Source organism: Scatophagus argus, chromosome 19 (genome assembly GCF_020382885.2).
Source record: "Scatophagus argus isolate fScaArg1 chromosome 19, fScaArg1.pri, whole genome shotgun sequence".
NCBI classification, from domain to species: Eukaryota; Metazoa; Chordata; class Actinopteri; family Scatophagidae; genus Scatophagus; species Scatophagus argus.
In genome coordinates, this window is record NC_058511.1 from 16512890 (window position 1) to 16538044 (window position 25155).

The following is a 25155-nucleotide window of genomic DNA, read 5'->3' on the forward strand; positions in this document are numbered from 1 at the left end:
ATGATTAGCAACACCCCCTCCCCGCCCCCACCCCCCCAACCTGACACTATCGCTGAACTGGAAACAGAATCGTACCTCACATGTCCTGTGTTTGGACCGAACTCTCTCCTTTTGAGCACTGCTCTGGAAGCAGAGGCAGGTGTCGCGCCGCCTTCTTTTCTGGGTTGAGTCTCACCTCACGAGGGCCACGCAGCACATACTGTGTGTGTTGTACAGGCCTCATCTGTCCTGCCTGCATGTTTGTTTTTCTTCAGCTGATCACTTCTGCTCAATTGAGCCCGTTCATCTGCTGATGATGTGGAATGTAGTGGAAGAGGAGGTGGGGGTGGGAGCAGTGTGATGCAGTCTGACTTCTACATCTGTCCTCCATCCCAGAGAGAAACGGGAAGAAGCCATTTTAAATCACACGGTGTCTTAATAGTCCACTTTCTACCTTTGTTAGTCCCAGGCAGAAACTTAGTCTCCACTTTGCTGAATATAACTTTCACACTCTGTCGTTTATGTCTGTTTACATCCTCTAATTTATTTTCTCTTCTTCCTCTCCCTTTATTTCACTTCATGTCCAACTCCTCCCTTTCTTCATTTCTCTCCCCTCCTCTCTCTTTTCCACTCTCCTCCTCCAGGACTCAGACTCCCCCCGTCACTCTACAGCCTCCAACAGCTCCACCTTCAGCAGCCCTCCCAGTCCGGCCTCCCCTCACAAAACCAAGTCCCTGTCCCTGGAGAGCACAGACCGGATGGCCTGGGACACATGAGCTTCAGCCGGCCTCTCGCCCCACGCACCCACCCACCCACCGACCGACCGACAGCACAGGACTCCAAACCCTCCTCGTCCCTCCTCCACTGCAGCCTCTCGCAACCTTTCTACCCCCCCCCCTTCCCAAACAGACACACACACACACCTCTCACTGCCCAGAGAACTGCACCTCCTGACGAACCTTTGTCCCACTTTTGTCTCTCATCGTTCTTCCAAGACGGGGCAGAAACACTAAGAGTCTTTCGTGTCTTTGAGGGAAATTCTGAGGGAGAAATTAACAAAACTTAGTGTACATGTGGGTGCTGGTGTTTGAGGGTGTGTGTGCGTGTGTTTGAAAGAAGCGCCTTCCAGCGTGTGTGTGTGTGTGCATGCATGTGTTAATTCAGAAAGGGCATACAATATAGGAACAAAGCGTGGAGCTTTGCCGACACCACTCTGTCCACAGGTCCCCCCTCGATTCACTCAGAGACTCAGAAAGCTCACAAGGCATCAAAAAGAGAAGAGGATTATTACTGAGAGAAAATGATTTGTATTTGTACAAAGGATCCTTTGGCTTTTAGGGGACAATATTTTAATTTATTTATCAGGCTTAGACAAGGAAAGGGAGGTTTGCTTCATGGCCTGAATCAGACAGCTGCTCACTTCCTTCAGCTTTCTCTGTGGGTGCTGCAAAAATCGAAAATGTAACAAAAAAAGAGAGAGAGAGAGAAAGGAAAACGGTGATTTTTTTCTTTTGCTCATGACACTAAGTGCAGTGACTTTATATTATTTTTTTTATTTTTGACCATCAGAGAAAATTAGCGTTAATATTGCCGGCTTCTCCGACATCATCTTCACCACCACTGCTCCTCTGTGCTTCTCATTGGTCCAGTGCGAGTGACATCATCCAGCAGCCCTGGACGTGTCCTCCGCCGTAGTGTAGACGTTCCACTTTGCTGTGCAACCAAACTGACCAACTCACAGGTTCCCATCACAGTAATGTACATAGGTTCAAAGTAGAGAGTAATATATGATAAGGAAAATACTATAGAGAAGTACACAGGAAAGAAAAAAAAAAATCCTTTTATTTTCCTTTTTTCGTTGTTTGTTTTGAGAGCGATTTGGGGTTGTGTTCACACAAAAAGCCATTTTAAACCACTTTCCAGTTTTCTTCTTTTTTTTTTTTTTTACTGATTGATTTTAGATTTGTTTGTTTTATATTGTACTTAAGACACGCATTGTGTTCCCCCCCCACACTCTGTTTGCGTTTGAGTGAAGCAAAGTCACGTATGGATCGACACTACTGCCCGTACTGTAGAGTGAACACGTGCGAACCTGCTATCACACATGTATCCACGCACACTGAGGTGGTGTTGTTATGCAGCAGATGCCTTGTCCTGTGACTGAAGTGGCTGTGATCATTTAACCAATAGTTATCGACGTGTGTGTGTGTGTGTGTGTTTTAAACTCACTGTGGTATCTGGGTGGAAAGATCAGTCCTTTCGCTGAGCTTGATTTAACCAAAAACGGACAATAGAGGGAGACTCTGTCTTTGTGACGGCCTTTGCGTAGTGTGAAGAGGGTTTATAGTTGAACTGTTCATTACAAAGTGACATTTGTAAGAGCTCTTGATTAGGAAAAAAAACAAAAACACTATAATGTAAAGAATGTAAACACTTAAAAGCTAGGACAAAGTCAGCACTTGGGTTTGCTACCTGTTGGACTGGATCTCTAAGCCTCGAGCGGTTTTTCTTCGGCAGTTTGGACAGGCCTCTGAAAGAACATTAAACGGTGTGGCAGCTTCTGGCTGCACTCACAGCCAATAACCTGTTACCTCTGTTCCTCTCCTTCAGTTTACAGACAGATCGAAAGGCATTTTACTCGCTCACAGGGCAGATGGGGGTAAAACCGTGAGGGAATAATGTGCATGGAGCTGAAAACTGTCTGAAACTGTCCTGACTTCAAACACAATGTGGTATCATGCATAAGAAGAATGCACATCCTGTACTGTGGCTCGTTGTTGGTGTGTAGTCCTCATCAGAGGGTCTGTGGGGAAACCTGCTCCTCCCCTTTGGGAACGGGCTGAATGCTTGGTGTACAGTACGGCGTCCTGGCTCACAATCCTCCAGTTTATTCTGCTTGTCTTGTTTGTTAGAGAGAGAAACAAAAAAACAAGTACTTTGGTGGTCATTCCTGCCGATTCCCCTGTTGAAACACGTAGCTCTAAACAACCCATTCCAAGTGTTGTTTTTTTCTTTTTGTTTTTTTTGTTTGTTTGTTTTTTTTTTTTAGTATTCCATTTTATATGAAGAGAGAGGGAGAGGTTTGGAGCTCCACAGTGCGACTAAGCTGGTTTTTATTCCAAACAGCCACCTTTTTGAAACTTTTTAAGCTAGCAAGTTCCTCCTTAGTTCCTGCTGGAGTTTATGTGTAGAATGTATTAGGTGGGGGTCGGAGAACTGTCTTAGCCAGGTGTTTTACTATTGGCCAATATTGTACAGAAATAAAAAATCCTAGATATCCCAGTTTGAGGAGAGGGGAAGAGAAACTCAGGAAATGTCAGAACCAATGAATTATTTTTCATTTAGATGAAAATGGGTGCGTTAGAGGTTTGTTTGGACGGATGGCTGGAGCGAGCGAGCGAGTGAGGGAGAAGAGTACAGTAGATGTGACCCGGGTGGAGAGAGCAGGAAGAAAAGGTGGCGAGGGCTAGAAGATGTTTGGAGAAAAAAAAGAAAGAAAAAAAAAAAGATGAAATGTTTCCAGGGGTGAATGGTGACAGGTGTCACAGTGATAACATTTAAAAGAAGGAAAACCTAAAGAAAAAAAGAAAAAAATCAAACGCCTTTGCATTTCAGTGAGGTCTTATCTACAGTACCTTCTATATTATTTTGCTCTTTCATATCATATTACTTTGTTTTGTTTTTTTTCTAGGATTGCTTTGTAATAATTTGTACAGTTTTGCATGTTATAGATGTAATCATTTTTTGTTTTCGGTTTGTTGTTTTACTTGGACTTGCTCCTTTTTGAACGGTTTGGGCGTTTTACTGAGGATAACCCACTACAGGTGATGTAGATTCTTTTTTGCACAAAAAAAAATATTTAAGGTGTAAGGTCAAAACAAAAGTAAAGTAATGTATGAAACTGGCTGCCACACTTAAGTGGAGAACTCATATTAACCTGACTCCGATGTATTTCAATAAAGCGGAGGGCTGTTACAAATACAATCCCATTGTGTTACTGTGTGGTCATTACTTGATAAATATCCGCTTGTCTGTTCTTAAAAAAAAAACTTTATTACAAATGATCAACAAAAGTTCAGTTTTTACATCTATGCACAGGTTTTGCTGCGAGAGGAAACGCTGGTCTAACATTTTACAGTAGCTATACAAGTAAGGACACATTTTTAAAAAGGGGCAAACTACTTGGAATCTGACTCTAATTTAAGGGCGCATTATATCACCTATTCAAACTGGAAAGATGTGTTCAGACAGAAGCTAATTGTCACCTCGGGTTATTCGTGCAAGTTCCACTGCAGGAACTTTTGTATTTATTTCCTCCAAACAGCCAATTTACCAACTGTACATTAGCTGTAAGCTTGCTAGCAGCAATACACACACTAGCTGTGTGTGTGTGTGTGTTAACTTCAGCCTCTGAGTCACCAAAAACTCCAGTTCTTCCTCCCATCATCTTCATCATCTCTACACTTATGAAGCAGACTCACTTCTTATGTCTTACCCTCATGTCCGGAAGCAGTCACATCTCCTGTAAATGTTTCTTAGCATTCTGTCTGAACACACAGTCATAAGGCAAGCATTTGGATTCAGCTTTCTTCCCCCTGTATATTTCAGCCCTTTACATCCCGACAAAGCACAGACCCAGGCTTTTTTTTTTCTCATCATTATATACATTATTCCATCAAAGTGATGAAGTACCTCAGTATATAAAAAAACATGTTCAGAGACTGTTCGTTCCCTAAATTCTGCTGCAGCTGGTTTGTTACCTTTCATACGGGGTTTGTGTGTGAATAATCGTCCTTTAGAAGCAGGGCTTTTAGCAGGTTAAGTTACCATCTGAAAAATAATGGGAGATGTCAGAGGTGCAACACAGCTGAAATGACTGACTGCTGAAGGCTAATAACGTCTATGGTCCATCATTCAGATCTTGTTCAGTGTCTTCTACACAATTAAAAACAAAAAACAAACAACCACTGAAGTCTGTCAGTGTTGGGTCACACGTCGTTCTTGACTGGCACAGTATTGTAGGTCCAACAGTGAGGCCATCATTTCCCAGTGTCGGCTATCCACAGGCTGTTGTGTGAACTGGACTAAAATCTATTTGAACTTGAGTTTTTGGGATCAGCTAGTGGGGTCGAGTAAAGCTGAGAGGACGTGTTAAGGCAACGATCCACACTCAGTTTAAATTTGGCCGGATGTCGTCCTATACTAACTTCTTCAGTAAACTGGAGCACCATAATGTGCTTCGGCTTTGAGCTCGACAGGAGCGGGCGCCGCCGTGGCTGCTACCCTGCACTTTGTCGAGCTCACCGTGGTCCTCGCACATTCTTTAATTTCGTAGAAAAAGAAAAGTCATCATTCCTACTTTCACTTCTACTCATCCTGTCACTTCTTCAGGAGTATCCAGGAAAAAGGGGATCACAGCTGTTTCCAGTTCAGGCTGTAGCTCCGTCCTCCTCCAGGACCCTGTGGATCCCGTTTCCAGGGACACAAAGAACAGCTTGGGTGGCACTGCTGAGGTCCCTGACGCTGCTGTGTCGTGATTGGCTCTCCAGTCGCTGGGTGGAGCCGTGGCGTGATAGGCTCTCCAGGCGATTGGTGCTGCAGTGTCTGGACTGGGACTGGTCGTTGAGGCGAGGCATGCTTCCGTAGGGCAGCCGGTCGTCTGCAGCACGGAAACTGGACGCCGTGTATCTGGGACACAGACAGAAGCATAAGGCTGAGGACTTTCTGTAGACTACTGCAGCCCAGAAACAAGATGGAGCAGACCACATCTGAATGATATGAGACCCACCTGCCGTCTCGAGAGCGGTGCAGGCTGCCGTGGTAGCTGCTCATCTTGGAGCGCTGGCTGCGCACTGAGCCGGCCCTGCTGGTGCTGGCGCTGGGCGGTTCATCCAACATGGCCAGGTGGGTGGATGAGGCATGGGTGGAGGTCCCCTGAGTGGACGTGCCCCGTGACTTCCTCACGATGGGCGTGTTGGGGTCCCTGAGCAGCAGCTGTGCGAAGTCGGGCTCCTGGAGCACCTGACGGCTCTCATTGACCATGGCACTACAGCAGGGGAAGGAGGAGGGCAGGGAGGGAGTGGAGGAGAAGGAGGAGGAGGAAGGGAGTGGAGGCAAGGAGGGCAGGGAGAGACGCAGGAGCGTGGGAAGGGAGAGGGGGAAGGTAGTGGGGTGGCGGGTGTGATAGAAGAGGACAGAGGGGTGTGTGGAGCAGGCGGTGGGAGAGGGGGTTAATGCTCTGAGTTTGGAGGGGAGGGGAGTGAGTGCAAAAAAGGGCCTGTGTTCACCACCAAGCCACACCCACCCACACACACACACACACACAGTGCTACACTACAGTGATCCGGTGAAATGTTTAACTACAGTCAGCATCATACTCTCTGACTGCATAGTGCAGATATAAGAGCAGGAGCAGCGCAGTCACTCAACTGCACTGTTTTTAAAATAGATTATTCACATCAGATTGCATGACCGCGTCAGATAAAGTCAATAATTGTTCTGGCTTAACAAAGAAGTCCACACTTACACCTAGTAAAAGGGTTAAACCTGAGAGACGGCTCAGATTTGGTCTGTTTATTACCTGTGGAAAGGTAAGACGAGGGTGTTTTGTACCAGCCTGTTATGGGATACGTGTTGGCTTGAGCGTCTCTCACCAAATAAAAAAACGAGCGTATCCTTGGGGCCTACTTAACGTCTTGAACGCATTTTTTGGGAGAATCTGAAAACATCTTTGCTAAATCCATGTTTCCTTGCTGGCAGTCTTCTTTTCTTGGCTTTGTGGGGACATCGCTACATGTTTTGGTGCACTACCGCCACCAACTGTCAGTCAGAGGAATAATGTGAATCCACTAGCAGGACAGTGTTGCACAGTGACCTACTCTTATTAATGAGGCTCCATAGTGCTGCTGGTGGTCAAAAAGGCTTGCTTGGGTTAAAAACACTGTAAAACAATCTCTAACAAAAGATGTTAGTTTTTTTTTTAGTTAGTGTGCGGCGTGACAGGAAGACACCATCAGCGTGTATGAAGCACATACTCTTTGCGCCTCTTGCCGTGGAAGAAGCTGGCCCACTCGAAGCAGGTCTTCTTACTGCCCACCCAGAACACAGAGGGGATTCCTACGATCAGCATCATCAGGTACTTGATGAGGAACAGGACCAGGTCGGGACGACTGGTGCGCTCCACCTGTGGGACGAGGACACGAAGGTGCGGTTACCGTGGGGAGGAAAGTGTGTGTGAGGGAGGGAGCTCATACAGGGGACGAGGACTGACTTATGGCAGTTATTCTATTTCTGAAGCCAGATCCCCCCCCCCCCCCCACCTCATCTGCAATACATTAGCAATAAAGCTTTAACTGAAAAATACAAAACATCACAGTCGGTGTGGAAGCTGCACTGCACAGCGTTAGAAGTCACTGAGTCCTGATTGTAAACATCAGCATCTGTGAACTAATTAAAAAGTTCATGCCTGCTGACTGTGTGTGTGTGTGTGTGTGTGTGTGTGTGTGTGTGTGTGGGCTGCTCATATCATCGCTGACAGTTTTGCTGGAGGCATAAACAGCACAGCAGCTGACACACTGTCATCCATCTCTGGCACGGCAGCTGATAACTGATATTCCTTCTTCTCCACTCTGTATTTGCTTGAAAGGAAAGCAGATTTTCTGCTGCTGCCTTTCACTGCAGTTCTGTTTATTTTCTGATTAGAAGGGCCATCATAGCAGCACTTCAGAATAAGGTTTAGCAGATTAAACCTTCTTGTTAAACGTGTTCCGCTCATGGATGTTCTCAAATGGGAAAAAAACCCCAAAAATACTGTACAATGGTATGCATAAAAATGAATAACTTTCAGGGACAGAATGTACTATACTATAAACATTGAGAGAGCTTTCACTTATTTCGAGCAGCAGTACAGAAGACAACAGAGCAGGAGGACGCTGTGAGTCACCACACTGCTGCTCTGTGCTGTACAAAGAGCACTACAGCTGGCAAGCAGTGAACCACACAAACACTGAGTCCATGGCTCTCATATGCGCGCACACACACACAGATGTAGTCATGATGGCCTCATTAAGAGAGGGCCGGGCGGAGAGCCCTGAACCTCGGCGGTCCACAGATACGCTCGTTACAGCCGAGAGACAACAGGCTGAACGAGTACGAGAAACATCCTTGTTACAGACTGGATGTCATCAGTCATCAGCTGCGTAAAGCTTCACCATCCAACCCAGAAAACACAGCCTTCAACTTTTGTTCCAATCTCATGTAGAGAGAGTCAGTCCCCTCACAAGGGTGGAGCATCACTCAGGAGCTGTTCAGCAGAGTGGAGGTCCGAGCCTCGGGGAAGGCTTTTGAGATAAATATAGCAGGGCACTTTGAGTCTATACTATCTACTGATGCATGATATTGACTCACTGTGTGTGTGTGTGCTTTCATGAACATAATGGGAATGGAGTGGAAAGCAGGATGTTTGTGTGATTCTTTCACCTGGAAGCATCTCTGCACTACACCGTCATATGGTGTGTGTTAACAGCACAGCACATGTAGCATGCAGATCTGCTGCATTTTGACCCCACTGGCCTGTCCTCTGCAGCACTAACACACACACACACACACACAGGATTACTGCACTGTTCTCTTACACAATGCAGTAAGTATGAGGCAGATTATGCGGTCTGACTCTCGCATCTCATGCATCTACCTAACGCTGCAGCTCTGTGTCGTTTCACCTCGGCGACTTTTAACTGCTTCAAATCATTTCTACAGCCAAAATGTTTTTCTCACTTGTGTCTGGCATGTAGTGAAACCAGAAGTCATCACCCATTTTACAATTTCTTTAAACAGGAGTAATTATGTCAGTGTGTCTAAGGTCCAGATTAACTGATCAGCTAAAATAAAATCATATTAAAATTTAAGGGTTGTCATTATTGCTGGTGAGATACAATTAGGAAACCAACAGTGTGAAGCACTGCACACCTGCAAAGCTCAGTTACTCCCTGCTCTACCACAATCCCAATCCACACTGAACATGCAATGGCAAGAGCGGATGTACAGAGGAATGAGAGGAAGGAGACCAACAGAGAGAGAGCTGTTTGAATTATTAATAGCTCTATCGGATGCTGGAAGCTACTGAAGCTCTGGGAAGCAGCGGCATGAGAGTTATCACTAGACCATCTCACACATGTGTGTGCGTGCGCATGTTTGGTTTGTATTGGACATTGTGTTTAAATGCACACAGGATCATTGGGGATCTCGCACACTGTTCTGCGTAAAAATGTGTTTTCAGCTTGTAAGTAAAAATACCTTATGGTGTATGTCCAAAGAAGATTTCTTTAAAAAAAACCTCAACAGCACGTAAAGAATGATTTCTGTGGGTATTTCTATTACCTGGAAGGGGCAGGGGATGTGGTAGTCTCTGCACTTCTCCTGGACCCAGGTCGTCTCCCAGATGGCTCGGTAGCTGCTCTCATAAAGGTAGCAGCCCAGAACGGAGAGCAGGGGGACCAGGTAGAGCACGGAGAACACAGCAATACGAATCATGAACTTCACCAGTTTCTCTTGGTTCTCCTTCTCCAGTGGAATCTCCATGCGGACTCGGTTTAGCGCTGCTATGCCTGCCAGCAGCAGGGCCACACCAACCTGGGATGATACAGGAGAGGGTTGTGGTTATGGTTCGCGGTCATCATCCGTTAGTGTGAATGATATGCTTTAATTATCTTTTAGAAACAACTTAGTTGAGGTAGACATCGCTGTATGTTTTCACACTATCTCCTTCTGTAATTTTCTTCCTCACCACTACGTCCAATCCCAGTGGGGCCAGTAGGAACCAACGCAGGGCCGTCAAGTTGTACATCCCCACGAAGCAAACACCGCTGACGCTGTCTCCCTCGATCTTGTTCATGGCGAGCAGGCTAACTGTCAGGACACCGGGGATGCCCCAGGCAAAGGCGTGGAAGAGCAGGGCCTTCTTCTCTATTGCCTCACTGCCCCACTTGGGAACAGCAGCCAGGAACCAGGTGATGGTCAGAATCACCCACCAGACACTGCCGGCCATGGTGAAGAAGTACAGCACCATGAAGAGCAGGGTGCAGGCCTGGGACAGGACAGGGACAGAGAATGGACAGGTGGAGGGTCAACACAATATCTGGACAGTAGAAAAATAGCCAAAAATAAACCATCAAGACTTTCTTACCTTATTATGAGAGCCTTGCGTCACCGTTGAAGCCCTAAATCTCCCAGGGCTCGCTGCATTACAGGAGACTTTGTCTTCCAACAGAAAGCCCAGGAAGAACACGAGGGACACCATCATGTAGCACACGGCATAGAATATAATTGGACGCTCTGGGTAGCGGAAGCGCGATACATCAATGAGGAAAGTCAGGAAGGTGAAGAGGGTGGCGGACAGACAGACGATGGACACCACCCCGATGAAGTAGCGGGCAAATGCCAGCTCCTCGCGTGTGAAGTACATGTTGGGACAGGGGGGGGAGCAGTCGCGGACCCCCATGAACGAGTAGCCCAGCTCGGGGTCGATTTTGAGTTCTCTTGGACACCAGAAGCCGTAGTCCCGCTGGACAGAGATGGGGGATTCGGTTGTGTCCGAAATGGGCAGGAGGTCTACAGGGCGGGGGTAGGCCTCATCACAGTCTGGGAACCTGGAAGGATATGAGAGATGATATTGATGAGTAATTTTAGCTGTTCATTCAGATGACATATGCTGATAAGACTGCAGTGCTGCCAAATAATCTAACATAACAAACACATTTTCACAGGTCATGTCAGAGCAGTATGAAGGACAAGATTTTTCACGTGCAGAGACTCGAAACTTACTGTTTAAAATAGTTGCAGCTGAACACATCTTTTATCAGTGTTCTTGGGCTATTTTTGACTTTATTAAACAAACAAATAGTAGAAGACTGACAGGAAATGACGGAAGAAAGACAAGGCATGATTTGCAACTGTGCTGCAGTATTTTTTAACCTAGTTTTCCAAACTTTGTCTAAAATTTTACGGCGACGCTTTGAGCCCCAGGTATGCTTGTATTCACCTGCTTCCTGGCTCGATAAGCTATGATACCCTCCCTCTCTTTGCCACTGGGTTAGTGACATCATGCTCAAATATCCCAACTATTATAAATTCTATATTTTTCAGAGGCCATTGTTTTTTGTCTACTTATTCATTATTCTTCACTTTATTTTCACATCTTTTGCATGTACTGTTATGTTCATTCACAGCCTCCTTGGATTGACATTAATGGGTTAATATGTGTTTGCATGTGTGTGTTAGATGTCAGATGCTTGTGGTTGGGTTAACAGGAAAGATACAAGTCTTGTACAATGTGGGCTTGTTCTGTTCCTTAGTGATACTGGATTTAAAGAACTTGTTAAAAGCATATGCCTTCACTCACTGTTTGTCTTCAAGGTTGCATTTGTGACGATGTGTGAACGTGACTTTGATTTGGCAACGTTTTTCTTTTTTTTTTTTTTTGCTTTAGGTACTGCAGTCTGTGCTCTGTGTTGCTGCTGATGTTCCTAATTTGATGTGTGGTTCACTGATCCAATTTTCTGGCTGCAAAACTAATTTATCCTCTGGGACTACAATTCTGAAATAAACTTAATCGTTTTGCAGCCGCTTCTTAACACCTGATGTTGGCGTGTCACATAAACGTTGTGCTCTTCTAAGTCCCTTCATTTCGTCAGACAAAATGACATTTTTACATGCTGCTCTGACACCATTAGTCCTCTCACAAAAAAAAAAAAACGCCTGCCTCAGTGACTGAAGCAGCAGGGTCGTTACTGCTGACATAAATCCAGGGTAGAAGAATCACTGCTGTTGTACCAACCTGTCGCAGTCCATCTCCTGCGGCCAGCTGACGCCAAACATGTCCATTAGTTTGTAGCAGTCGCTTTTGGCCTGCAGACACAGGCGGCGACAGGGCAGAGTCATCCGCCCGTACTCGGTACACACCGGGGCGTAGAGGGCGCACAGGAACATCCTGAGCTCAGCAGAGCACTGTAGGTTCACCATGGGATGGAAGGGCTGCAGGCAGAGATGGAGAGAAAGAATTTAAAGTGGATATAAAAACACACAAGCAAAAAAAACAATGAAACCAGTTTATCTGAAGCAGTTCCAGGAAGCCACAGTGTTACTTTAAGTTCACCATGAGGGCCAAAGACAGGCACAAAGAGATCAGTGGAGCATGTCTCTGACGGTTTCTGGAGATGAATCCATAAAAACAACTCTGGCCTCTTTCCTAATAATCTCCTCCACCCCCATGATTATAACCACCCCCCACCCTCCATCTCCTCTCGCTTCCCTCCAATCTACAGAAAGGAGGAGCACAACAAGCTGGGCAACCCCCACCACACACACACACTGCGCGGACACTGCTGACAGGGCCTTTGTGTTACAGGGAGGACCACGCTGTGACTGACTGACACACTGTGGCAACGTGCACACACTCACATAATCCAAAGTACCAACGGAAGTATATTATTTACATGCTAACACACCCACACAACAGCACAATAATGCTTTCACACATATAAACTGAGCCAAGAGGCGTTGTGAGTGCAGGAAGCATCTGTGGGGCATGTTGTTAATATGCAAATGCTTGAGAGAGAGTGTGCGCGTATGTGTGTGTTTGTGAATACGTGAGTGGGAAAACACATATACAAATCCATGTGTCCAAGAGCCCATGGTTGCATGTGTATGTATGTGTGAATTTGCATACACCTCTGCGCTGGTTTACAGAAAGGCCTCAAAACACACTCCAGTCTTCGAGCTACCTGCCCTCCCCCAAAATTTAAAGACAGGGCTCTAAATGACAGACAGGGACAGAGAGGGGGAAGGGAGGGGTGAGGAGGAGACAGGCAGGGGGCAATTTGTCTCTGTGTTTGTTAGTGGGGGTGGATATTAAGGAGGACTGCTACTGTGGTTTAAACAAGTTTAACTTTTCAGTGTAAAAGAAATGGAAGGAAGGACGTGCACACAGTCCAGTGATGTTAGTTGGGAATGTCTGAAACATATAAAGCTCAGTTTAGACAGATTTTTAAAAATGCAACGCATCTGAGTCTCAGGACTGAATTAAAAAATTATATTAATAAATAAACCATGAAATGAAAAAAGTGAGGCTGTTTATAACTGGTCATTTAGACTGAATGTGGATATTTGGACAAAAACAGATGAAACCATTTGTTCCCTTTAATCCTACATTTAATACATAATACACAGTACAAATCCCTGAAAACGAAAATGTCTCTTGCTGTACTACAAGCAATTTCTAGCTCAGAATGCAGCAATAAATCTTTTTTCTCATTTTATTCCAATTAATTTACAGTACAACTAAGTCAAAACTCATTCATTAACATTACAACAAAGACAGGACAAGAAGAAAAACAACAAAGGGAAAAAGGAAAAACTAAGTACCTTCAAGGTGACCTAGAAATTTCCTCCAGATTTTGTGCTTCTCTTTATCATATTTTCTAATCTTGTAATTAACATAACCTCATGTCATTGTCTTTGCAGGCACACACATTCATCCATTCCCTACAAGAGGGGGCTTCAGAGCTATCCAAGTGTCTGAGAATAAGTAAGTAAGCAATAAGTAAGTCTCACAGACAGCAAAGCGACCCCACAAAGCATGCACCAATGCCCCGTTCTCCTCCCCACATCTCCAGCACAGATCATCATCTAACAGGTCCATATCTATAAAACACCTTAGACATTATACCTTTGCTTTTAGCCTCTCTTAGATTCTTGCCAATATTTGAAATTATTTTTAACCAAGAATTCTTATCAATCTCTGATTTCAAGTCTTTCTGCCACTCAATCCGAAGACACTCACATTTATCATTCCTTGCAGCAATAAATCATTTTGGAGAATGAGTGAAGTGGGATTTTGCTCAAATCCTCTCAACTGTTTGCCACCATTTGAACATGGCTATTGTGATGTGTTCCGGCCATATGTCTGCAACATCGGTACACATCCTTCTCCTGACAGCATGTTTGCCTGCCACCCACATGTCATGTCTTTATGTAAAAAAGGATTATAATGGGTGTTAGGCTTGGCCCTTAAAGCACAAAGCAGCCGCATCCAGGCAGCCTTTGTCATCGCCTTGTGCATAACACTTTCCTAACATGACAGCACTAAGCTGCTGTGGTGGAGACGGAAATCAATCATGAGACAAACAGACAGATGCTGATGTACTCGTAGCTCTGCAGAGTATTACTCCAAAATGCACAGGATCACTTAAGGTGACTCACACGGCTGTCACAACTGAGATCAATCAACCAGTCGATGATCGTGTAATTTCTGTACAAACTGAATCATCACGTTTCATTAAGCACCACTGTACGATGACGCGATAACACCAACACCAATACTTGGAGTCAGGGTTATCTATCAAGCATAGACACAAGTGCTATAAGAGAGTGATCCACCTTGGAATAGGTCTATAACTGCAGATGTAGGCCATCGATTGTACCCGAGTGTTTAATGTCTAAAATAGCAACAATGTCTGTGGCTGCAAATAACAACTGCTGCCATTATCCATTAATGTGGAAAATTATTTTCTTTATTCATTAACTGGTTGGTCAATAAAATGTCAGACAATAGTGAAAAATGTTCATCACAATTTTCAAAAGCTGACACATTGAAATGTCTTGTTTTGCCCCACCAACCAAAATAAATTCAGTTTAAAATAAATGACACTGTAGTTGACATCAACAATAGCAGTTTGAATTACATGATAAAAGTGGACATGTATGGTGAAATACTGTAAAATGATTTATTTTTTTACACTGAGCAAACCAAAACCACAACGCGTGGACACATGCAGAAACCCAAACTTCAAAAGAACCAGACATGGCGGAGCTGTGGTTAGAAGGATCCTGTGAATTCACCACCATTATAAAAGCATTAAAAGAGTTTGAGAGACTTGTTACAAATACTCAACAGTGACTCCTCTTTAAAGAAGAATATTACATTACAGCTACACAGTCAGTCACAACAGGGTCAGAGAAACTGAGAGAAAGGAAACTGGAGTATGGTGTTAAGATCGTCTCTGGAGGAATAACAAAGAAAAAGTGAAAATCCTGAACCACCCCACCCTGTCAGTCCTTGATGCTACTGTACTGATGACTCCCTTTGCTATTTGCTGCCAATGTGGCGTCCTGCGACATCTATGACTTCATCAGTGGTGCCCTGTCAGTGCTGGTTAACCACTCAAACATGATCTAATGCAGTTAAAGTGAGCTTGCATCTTCACTCTTCTGATCCCCGCAGGCTACTGATATGCTCCATAGAACACAATGTACTACATGCTGCAAACTGGGATGCCATGGGAAACAGCTGAATAAATATATAGGCTACAAGGAGTGATGATCTACTGGGGGAAATAAAAATCTTCCTATTCATCATGCACTCTATTTTTACACTCCTCCATCACCCGCCCCTCTCCTTCCATCCTCATCCCTCCTCCATCTCTTCGGTATCACCATTCAGCCATTTTAGTGCAGTCAACCCATCATATGAGCCAGAGTGTGCAGGACTGAATGGTTGTATATGAAACATATGGCTGGTCGCTGCTTTATCCTTTATCCACAGTCGGCAGCCCAAACAACTCCAAACACTAACATCTTGAGGCCCTGCGGAGCCTTCGTACTCTCCATTGGGGATTTGATGTCTATGGCTACTGGAAACAGCTGGTGAAGAACTGGTCCGATGAATGGCCAGGGGTTTGCCATGGTGCTTTCTATCCCGTGTAAAGAGAATCAAGCGTGTAATACACAACTCCGTCAAATGGTGCAGGCCTGAGGGGGGTGGTATGCTAATGTTATTTCAGCTTCAGTCCCGCTGCTACAGTCATTACGTATTCATGGAGTTTGTTAGGGGATTTTTGATCTCTGAAAATGTGGAATAATATGCCACTCTGGAAAGAACAGGCTCTCACACAGTCATATATGACAGCACTGGATTCAGTGAAGGTCAACAAACCATCAACAGAGGGGGGTATAAATAGTTGCACCTATCAGCGTTGAATTATACATTAGACTATCTTCTTCAACACATATATTCCATTCAAATTCAGTGTCTTAAATAAAATAATGCTGTGTGATGTCACCTAAAATTCAGATGGTGCTGTGGACATTTTAAGAGCGAACTTACGAACTGATGACCTAAAAAGTACAAAATATTGCGTAAGAACAAATGTTAGTTGTCGACACAAAAGTTAAGATGAAGCACAATAAAAAGGCCCAAGTGTTAATGTGTTCTTGTTATCCTCACTGATTCCCTTCCTCCAGAGCAAAACCTGCACATTGAGTGACCAGACTCTACTGATAAACAACAGAATTTTTCAATACTAATATTTTGAGCTGCTATCAATACTAGTTGTTGAAGTTCCCTTAGCACATGTTAACTGTTAATAACACCTGCATTCTGCTCCAGTATCTCAGTAAGCAGTAAGCCAGTGTGACAGTGAGGCAGCACGCACAGCACCAGGACCCTGAAACCAAAGTCAGCCATCATTCATTTTATTACTAACACCTGTGCTTTTCTTACTGTGACCTGTCAAAATGTCTTCTGTGAAAAAGACCTATTGATGGCCAGGTGCTTAAGATGCATTTCTTTAGACTGAAATTTAGTCTTAGTCTACAGAGCAAATAGTGAAACAAGCTTAAAAATGATGTTTTTTGAATATTATTTCAAATGATCATACATTACATGATGATACAGTTCAATGAGGTCAACATAAGTTTGTTCATTTAACGTGTGTGATTTTATATATTTCTGCATATTTTTGTTTGACAAAAACCTCTGATCTCCAAACTGTGTGCTTTTGAAGAAGTAAGAAAAACAGCCTTGACCTTAGTTTCACCTCCATACGTTTCTGAGATTATCCAGCATGTTCTGAATCAGATCAAGATTGTCGTGATATACAGTATTAATATGTCTAATGAAGTGCATCCGAGCGTGGCTGTGTGCACCTTCTTAACGCTAAAGTAAATAGTTTTTAACGAAGGCTCAGAGTCAGCTGCTAGGATGCTGTCACTGATGAACTGCTGACAAAGAAACCCACCATGGCCAACTGGTCTGTGTTGATTTGCTCTTTTAGAAATACCTCCCAGTCACCTCTCTTCCCATCACCTCCTCCCTCCTCCGAGCCCCCCTCTCTCCTCCCTTTATATTCCTTTCTCCTCTGCTGCCATTCCAATTCTCAAAATTTCCAAGCTCAGCACCATGGAGACGAGTGATGCATCACCAGGGAGGAGGAGGAGGAGGAGGAGGAGGAGGAGGAGGAGGAGGAGGAGGAGGAGGAGGAGGAGGAAGAGGGAGGAGAGCAGGGTTCGAGGAGGTCAGGGTGCGGGGCGGAGGGGACCACCTCCCGGGAGGCAAGAAAGCCTCTGCTCCCTTTGTTAACAGCACAATTGGGACCGTTTCCTGGGCAACGGGTGAGCCCTGTGTAGGGGGAGGGAGAGGACAAAAGAGATGGGTGAGGGAGGAGGGGGGGCTTTGAGAGACTGGGTGAGAGAGAGAGAGAGAGAGAGAGAGAGAGAGAGAGAGAGAGAGGAGGGATGGGTCAACCGACTCAGCCGTGTCATTCACCGCTAAGAAATGTTTGAAAACCTTGTGCTCTGACAAAGTGTAATGTCTGTGCACATGCACACATGCACACACACACACACACACACACAAAGAAAGGTTGTTGTGGACCAGCGACTTGCTCTCTGTGCTTCTCTTTCAATCCACTGCCAATAAACACGGTGTTGGACATTAAATAAAACAAGAGGCTCTTTTATAGCTTGGGTCACGCTGGGTAGGATTTATCTGACCATGTTGTGTCTGTGTCTGTGTGTGAGTGTGTGTTTAGCTGGGATACATCTTTACTAGCTAACACAACAAGCTTGCTAAATGGTCTACTTTTTAGTTCACTGCAGCATGTTTTAACAGACTTGCAGCCATCGGGGTGCTTTATCAGCACTTTACAGAAACACTCTCTCTCTCTCTCACACACACACACACACACCTCACCTCAAGTCCATTCACACACTATGGGTGGAGTATCTGGGTTATTGTACACAGCAGCTGTAACACGACACAGTTTGTCTGAATGTGTTGTAAACCTGAGACAAGAGGCTGATTTAACGACCTGAAAGCAGGAGGAAATGTGTGTAAGTGGGACTGAGCAGATTAAAAACAGACCATTGATTAGTCTTTGTCACTGCACAGCCTTCAGACAAAACAAAACCCAGCTGATACCATGCAAAGATGAAATCAGGATGAGCGAGAAAAGACTTGGCCATAAGTCATTTTCACTGTATTACTACTGATGCAGTGTTCTGTAAAAGGGACAAAATGTCAGGGCTTATTTATTATCATCAATGGATTTTCATCAAGACAAAATTCACTTTTTTTTTTTAATTGCAGCCATTAAAAATTATTTGCTGGCTTGGCTTCAGCTTTATGTAAATACGCCCTCTCATCAACCTAATTTAATTAACAGCTTTCATTGGCAATGACCCTCACTTGTCCCACGTGGCCTTGAGGAAACGTTCAGACAATCCCTGTTCTTATTATTTTTACTTTGACAGTCACAGGCCTTCGACCGTCTTGAAAATCGCCTCCACCATCCGTCTCTCCTCCACCTGCTTATAGAATAATTTTATTGTTCTGCTGAATACCCAAGAATCACATCCTATTTTCTGCACAAGGTAGATAGGAAGTCTATGAGAATGTGATCTGATAATTCATTTGAAGATTTAGTATTTTCCTTGGTTCTTCATAGCAGGATATGTAAATCCACTAAATCTGTATTAACTGCGTGTGTTGCAGCACATTTCTCATACACCAAACATTTATCTGAGAGCATAACTGAGCACTGAGAGCATAACTACACAGTAGTTCTTGAAAGTAATTTCTCAAAAGACACAGCTACAGGAAAGCAAAAACTCCTTTCTGCAAAAAAAAATACCCTCAAATGATATTTAAATCTAATAATGGTGGACTTATTAAGTACCTTAAATTAAAGAAAGAGCCATCCTGACATTTTACTGCTGTATATCACCATTGTGTTGTGAACCAAATGCCATCAAACTGAATGCTTTTAGAAGCCAAGGACAGTTCATACTAGTTTAACTGATTTGGGGTGATGGACCCACGCAGCTTTACATTCATCCTGTAGCTACAGTGTGTATCTACCTCTAAAGAAGGGGATTTTAGCCTGGTTCTTTTTTTTCTTTTTCTAATGCCAGTCAAATCCGCCACGCTCTCACTTATATTATGTGAGCGTGGCATAGCATCATTGGCACAGAAATAGCCGATTCCCAGCCCCAAGGCCGCTGTCCCACTTCAGCTGCGAGGTCATTCAGCGGTCAGCGATGACTGACTGAGCGAGGATGAACACCGAAACAGCAAATCCTGTTTTTAGAAATCAGCGTGTTTGTGTTGTTTCCTGTTCAGGCAGCCATAAAATACGTGTTTGAGAAATGAATGTGTAAAACTGTGAAAAAGGGCAAAGTGAACATCACCAGACGGTAGTTTTAGAAGTTTTATCGTAGAAGATATAGCAACAGGAAAGTTTACAACGACAAATTGCGCCCACTTTTCCAAAAAACAAAAACCTTGAAAAGACCTTGACGAGCCAGACAAGGAAAAAGAGATTCAGAAAGACACCACTTCAGGGGGTTGAGACAAGAACTGCAAGAACGGCAGGCGCTGGTTCTCGTCCAACTCCCAGTTTCTCCATGGTGCAAGGCATTCATCATCATTATCATGGCTATTCAGTTTACCTAATTCCCTTTAAAATCAACTGTCAATTCTCATTTGGCTGCCCCCAACATCTTATAGGCTTTGAATTCTCCCATGAACTGGATCTAGGGCAAGTTATCTGGAAAACAAGAGCCAAACAGAGGCGTAGTCTCCGTTATTTGGAACCTATTGGGTTTCCAAGTGTTTTCAAAACCCAATGAGCATTTCTGAGCACTAAAAAAGACTTAATTGTGGATCCATGACCAATCAAAGTGAACACCGTCTAAACCACGAGTGCCTCTCTCTGTTCACTGCAACCCACACACTGCGATTAGATGTAAAAAGCTAACCTGGCCTCAGAGCAACACAGCACTGGCTTAGTAACATCTTGGTAATGAGGAAATGATTCCGCCAAAACCGAATACATCTATCTGATTTACACAATAGGGTTTTACAGGCGTTTCTTGAAAGAATCCAGCAAAAATCACTCTGTGAAGACTTAAAAAAAAACCCAAAACAAAACAGGACACGGAGCGTGTGTGAGCAGGTAGACGGACGTAGGAGTGTTTGCATCATTTCCAAATGCGAGCAGTTGTGATACGATGCAATGTTGTGTGCTGCCAGGCGGCTAGGGCATGTTCAGGGGTTACATAACCCTGGATTTTCGTGGCACACAACTTCTCCCGCCCTCTCGTCTCTCTCTCTCTCTCTCTCTCTCGCACAATGTGTCTATCCTGAGCACAGCGAAGTGGAGCAGGCACAGATGGTCGGCAGGCTCCACACATGGACCTCAACGCTGTGCCAGGCAGGGCGGGGCGGGTGTCAAAGGGTAAAAGTGATAGAAAGAGCGGGAGGTGATGGGAACATGATGCTGAGAAAGGATAAACTGAGATAAATATAGATAGATGGACTGATAAACACACACACAGATAGGCAGACAGTTCAGCCAACAGAGCATCCGATCTCATGTTTTGGTGCAGTTTGGCCAGTAATTGCTCGATAGATTGAGCTTCCAGAGGGATCAGCCGATGTAAAGGCTGGGATTAACTTAACGAGGTGATGCATCTGCTCCACGATTGTGTTTAAATGCCCAACTTGACATTTCAAAGAGGATAACACAGCCCCAACAGTCAGATGCTGTGGCTGCTAGTAAATCTATAGATAATCTAAGGGGTCGGAACAATAAAACACAAGACTAAATACTAGAATCTGAGCTTTAATCCATCAGCCGAACTGAAGTGAAACAGAGGAATGTTTGGGATCTTCACTCCCAGGATAAGTTGACTAACTGCCCAAAAGCTTGTTACGTAAAACGTCTTTGGTGCACAACAGCTGATGTGAATAGTCCCAACATGGGGAGCTAAATCGCTGTCAGTCAAAATGCTGAACCATTTTAGGACAACACACCCTATTAAATCAGTGGCATTTAATAATGCATTGTGATCATGGCCCCCAGGGACAAGTATTAAAACTTAATTTTCTGCTTAATGTTTTTGGTAATACACTCCAGGTCCCTGGAGCTAAATGAGTCAAACTAAAGTAGGCTACCACTTCAGTATTACTAATTCTCAGCACCAATGTAGCCGTTGTGATTGCTATCTAGGCTGCTGATGTCCATGGGGCAGGCTGTGCAGCAGAAACACTGAACCACTAATCAACATGTGAGGAAGACTATTTACATCACAGAGCCCTGTCCTGACCTCACAATACATACATGTAGATAGAAATGCTGTCTGCGTGCATAACTCTGTTTGTAAAAATGTGTCAATTTCACTGCTGTACGGCCACAGTGATGTGACTCACAACACTGTACAGAAAACGTCAGACAGGAACAAAGTGAGTGTGAAACAGTTACACAAGAATAAAAAACAAAAACACAGAGATATGAAATTTCCATTATTAATGTTTTTAACTACTTTTTAAGAATTTAGAATGAAAAATTTAAGAAAGCAGAAAGTACCAAGAAATCAGTTTATCGTGTACATCAAAATCTAAAATGACTTTGTTTGTGTGTAAACCCATTTTACACAGGCCATTACCTGCCTGTGTTCCCAATCCATAGTTTGAGTAAAGAAAATCAATCAAAACAAGCTGAAATTAATACCCAGCAGTAATTTGTAATCTATCTGGTAAGCTCAATTCAAGGTTTACAGTCCACTAATCATTCATTATGTGGTGGAATATGAAAAACCTGGGAAATATCGTCCTTCATAACGTGATAAATTCAAATGTCTTGTTTTGTCTGAACAAATGACACAAAACAGAGAAAAGTCAAGAATGCTCACATTTTAAAAGATGGAAGCATAAACTACTTTTCAAGCATTTTTGCGCAAATTCTCATACTAATAATTAATTTTTCAAAACAGAAGTGAATCGATCTTTTATGAGCTAACTGGTTAACTTTTAGTCATTTCAGCTCTAGAAAAAAACCAGAGGAGAAGAGGTGAGCTGCAGGAAGAAAATGAAAAGGAAACCAAACGCACAAGATGCAACACAACGACTATCACTTCTAAATAAGATGCTGTGAATGAGTTTCTTAGGCAGTGGAGCTTAAAAAAAATTGCTCAAAACAGAAAGGACCTGAACTCATCTGCAATGTTTAGCATATATGACTATAATACAAAAATTGCGTCTCTCAAAATGTGGTACAATTTAAAAATTATTTTGATCAGGTAGAAGATCATTTTATAGGGGCAAGTGCCCAATTTTTGTCCCAAATCCATAGCTTTAAATAGCTGAATTAACATAACAATGGGCTGAAATCAGTTATGTCTGTCTAATTTTATATATCAAGTTTCTTTTCGTAATTAATGCATTAAAAAGCCTAATGTGTCCTAAACATTCCCCTCTCATTGAGTGGGTGTGGCAGAAGTCAAAGCTGCTATGTTTCAGTCTCACTGTGGTCTAAAATGTCTTTGAAAGGGACAACAGGAAGAAAACACTCATGCCTTATTTTCCATGACACCAAAATATCAGTATGCAAAGCTTTCACATGCCAGCGGTGTACTGTACCTCCATGGCGAGGGCGGCAGTCTGCTGGTCGTAATGGTTCAGTATGTTCGGCATGAACGTGGAGTTGTAGGGCAGCCCCTGGCACATGCGCAGGGTGATGGGCTCACAGGTGAACAGACTGTGGCTCCCCGCCGCTGCATCCATGGGGATGGCAACACACGCCGTCAACATGGACACCGACAGCACCCACAGGAGATCCATGGCTCGTCCGTACAGTAGGAGAGAAGAAAGAACCAGGGTACAGCTGGTCAGGAAGAGAGGGTGAGCCTGCCTTGTTCACCAGGAAAGGGTAATCACAAAGCTTAAGGAGTGTCCAGGACTGTCTGGTAGCCTCGTCCTCCTCCTCTTCAGGTCACAGAGAAACAGCCTGGGTCGGGCAGCGTAATTCAACACAGCCATGGCTGAAGCTGGCCACATCCATCGCCGTGGGGATTCCTGTCAGCGGCAGCAGCAGTATGTCACAAGACCTCCATCACCTGAGAGACGCTGTGGTCCTTTAAGACGCCGCGCTGTGTGACCCAATGGCTCTCACTCCTCCCTCTCCTGCCTCGATGGACAGCGATGACGCTTGGGAGAAAAGAACAACGACAACCACAGATGGAGATGATGCGACCTGAAAAATAAAACGTTTTTAAATGTGTATTAGGTATCACATTGCCAGAAGTAATGTACATCATCTCTGGTATGTTTTGAACTTTTTTTAATACATTAAATTTCAACTGAAAAACACACACACAAAAAGCTATTTCAAGAGGGTTGGGAATTGCTTTTCAGGTCACTAACTGTGGCAGAATTCATTTGCAAAAAATATATCAGACTAGACGAAGAAAAACGGCAAAACATTCACATAAAATACAAATATCCTAACCGTAGCTGGGTTCAAACATCTGCCTCAGCATTCATTCATTAGTTTGTTTTTTTTTGTGACAATTTGTGGCAAGTTACTCCTTCTAATTATTTCAGTGGCTCAACATTAATTTGCGAACTAATGAAAACCACATTTCAGAAAGAGTTTAAGCAATTATTTTATCTATTATTTTAGAATTAGCCTTTTTACATGACGGAAATTGCTACGATTACATGACAGCACACACCCATACACACTCTATACCTTTCCATTTAAGGAAAACATAAATAATATCCTCTTAAACTGCGCCAAACGTCAAACTAGCCCAGCTGCATTTCAAGGGTTTAGTGTTTTAAATGTGATACTGTTGCGTCTGTTAGCCGTTACCTGTGCGTCAGTGTTAACGGGCTCCTCCTATAGCTCCTAGCAGGGGATTCAGAAATTAATTGCTCCTCACAAATATGAGTGAAGCTAACTAAGGTAAACGGGAGGCTCGTCACGGTTGTTTGTCCCTGCCCAGTGTAACTGAGTCACTACAGAAAAACGATTAAGTAAAACGGACAAAAATGTCAAACAACGCAGCGAGACAAAAGATGACGGTTACTTAAATGATGGTAACCGTGGCATATGCACCCTGCGTACCGGTGTTAAAATTGCCTGCACCGAGCCGGGCGGCGGCAATGGAGGTGTTTGAACGTAAGAAACACTCTATAAATGTAAGCTAAACTGGTTAAATGGAGGGCAACTTTACCTGAATGTTGTGCCGAAAATTCACGTGTAGCAACGGGGTCTCCGGCGCTCCTCGAGTTGGTAACAATGAGTGAATGTCCCTCTACCAGCACCCTCCTCCCAGCTCCTCCTGTCCTCCTCTGTCCTCCTCCCCGCTTCTGTCCCTCCTCTCTGCCGAGCGTCAAGTCCGCGACATTTTAAGAAAAGCTTCCAGTCAAAACTGTAAAAATAAAAGCCTAGTGAACTAATTAACCGAAACGCCTGATTTCGTATTTAACTATGAACAGATGACAAAGCTCCTTTTGAAAAGGAAAACACTGGAGCAAGACCCAGCAGAAAACACACTATTGTTTAAGTATATTAGACATGTAGTGAGGTAGGGACTCAAGCATTATACAAATTGTATTTTTAACTTCATGATTTAGATTTCTCTTATAATGATTTGTGCGCAGTAGTTAAAAATAACGAACATTTATTGCTGTACTCTGAGGTCCTTCAAAAGAAGTCGCCTAACTCAAAATTAAGTACTTTTCTGTAGTATTTACATTGTGCTACTTTATAAATTTCTTCCACTTCCACTCTTCAGAGGTAGTTTACATATTCTATTTTTCACTCATCCACATTTATTATAAAGTAGTTTAAATAAATTCCACCTTAACCAGCTACAACAGTAAAACGGTACTTGCACTGATGCATCATGTACAGCCTGGAGTGAAATAGGGGGCATTTTTCTTGCATAAAAAGCTTTCGCTTTGATGCTTTAATTACATTTTTTTCTGATAAACTCAAAAGCACAATTTGAAATGAGGTACTTTTAATAGTAACTTTCAGTGTTGTACTATCACTG

At 43.7% G+C, this 25155-nt stretch overlaps 2 protein-coding genes across 7 annotated transcripts in view; one reads left to right on the plus strand and one right to left on the minus strand.

The window, feature by feature from the left end:
• The window catches only part of cdc42bpab (CDC42 binding protein kinase alpha (DMPK-like) b), a 68018-nt gene extending 64055 nt beyond the window's left edge, over positions 1 to 3963 (plus strand). For all 6 annotated transcript variants that reach the window (XM_046373863.1, XM_046373862.1, XM_046373864.1 and 3 more), the window contains one exon: positions 624 to 3963. In XM_046373863.1, coding sequence (XP_046229819.1) covers positions 624 to 755 — 132 coding nt within the window. In that variant the 3' untranslated portion in view covers positions 756 to 3963. The remainder of the gene's footprint in view (positions 1 to 623) is intronic.
• Positions 3964 to 4011: 48 nt separating this feature from the next.
• Positions 4012 to 24486, minus strand: fzd3a (frizzled class receptor 3a). Its single transcript, XM_046373868.1, has 9 exons — positions 24331 to 24486; positions 22733 to 23345; positions 11813 to 12009; positions 10163 to 10625; positions 9764 to 10063; positions 9358 to 9609; positions 7014 to 7162; positions 5768 to 6025; positions 4012 to 5667 (listed from the first exon to the last, which is right to left on the minus strand). Exons 2-9 carry the CDS (start codon positions 22931 to 22933, stop codon positions 5409 to 5411), a joined length of 2079 nt encoding a protein of 692 aa, XP_046229824.1. The 5' UTR covers positions 22934 to 23345; positions 24331 to 24486; the 3' UTR covers positions 4012 to 5408.
• Between the last annotated feature and the right edge of the window lie 669 nt (positions 24487 to 25155).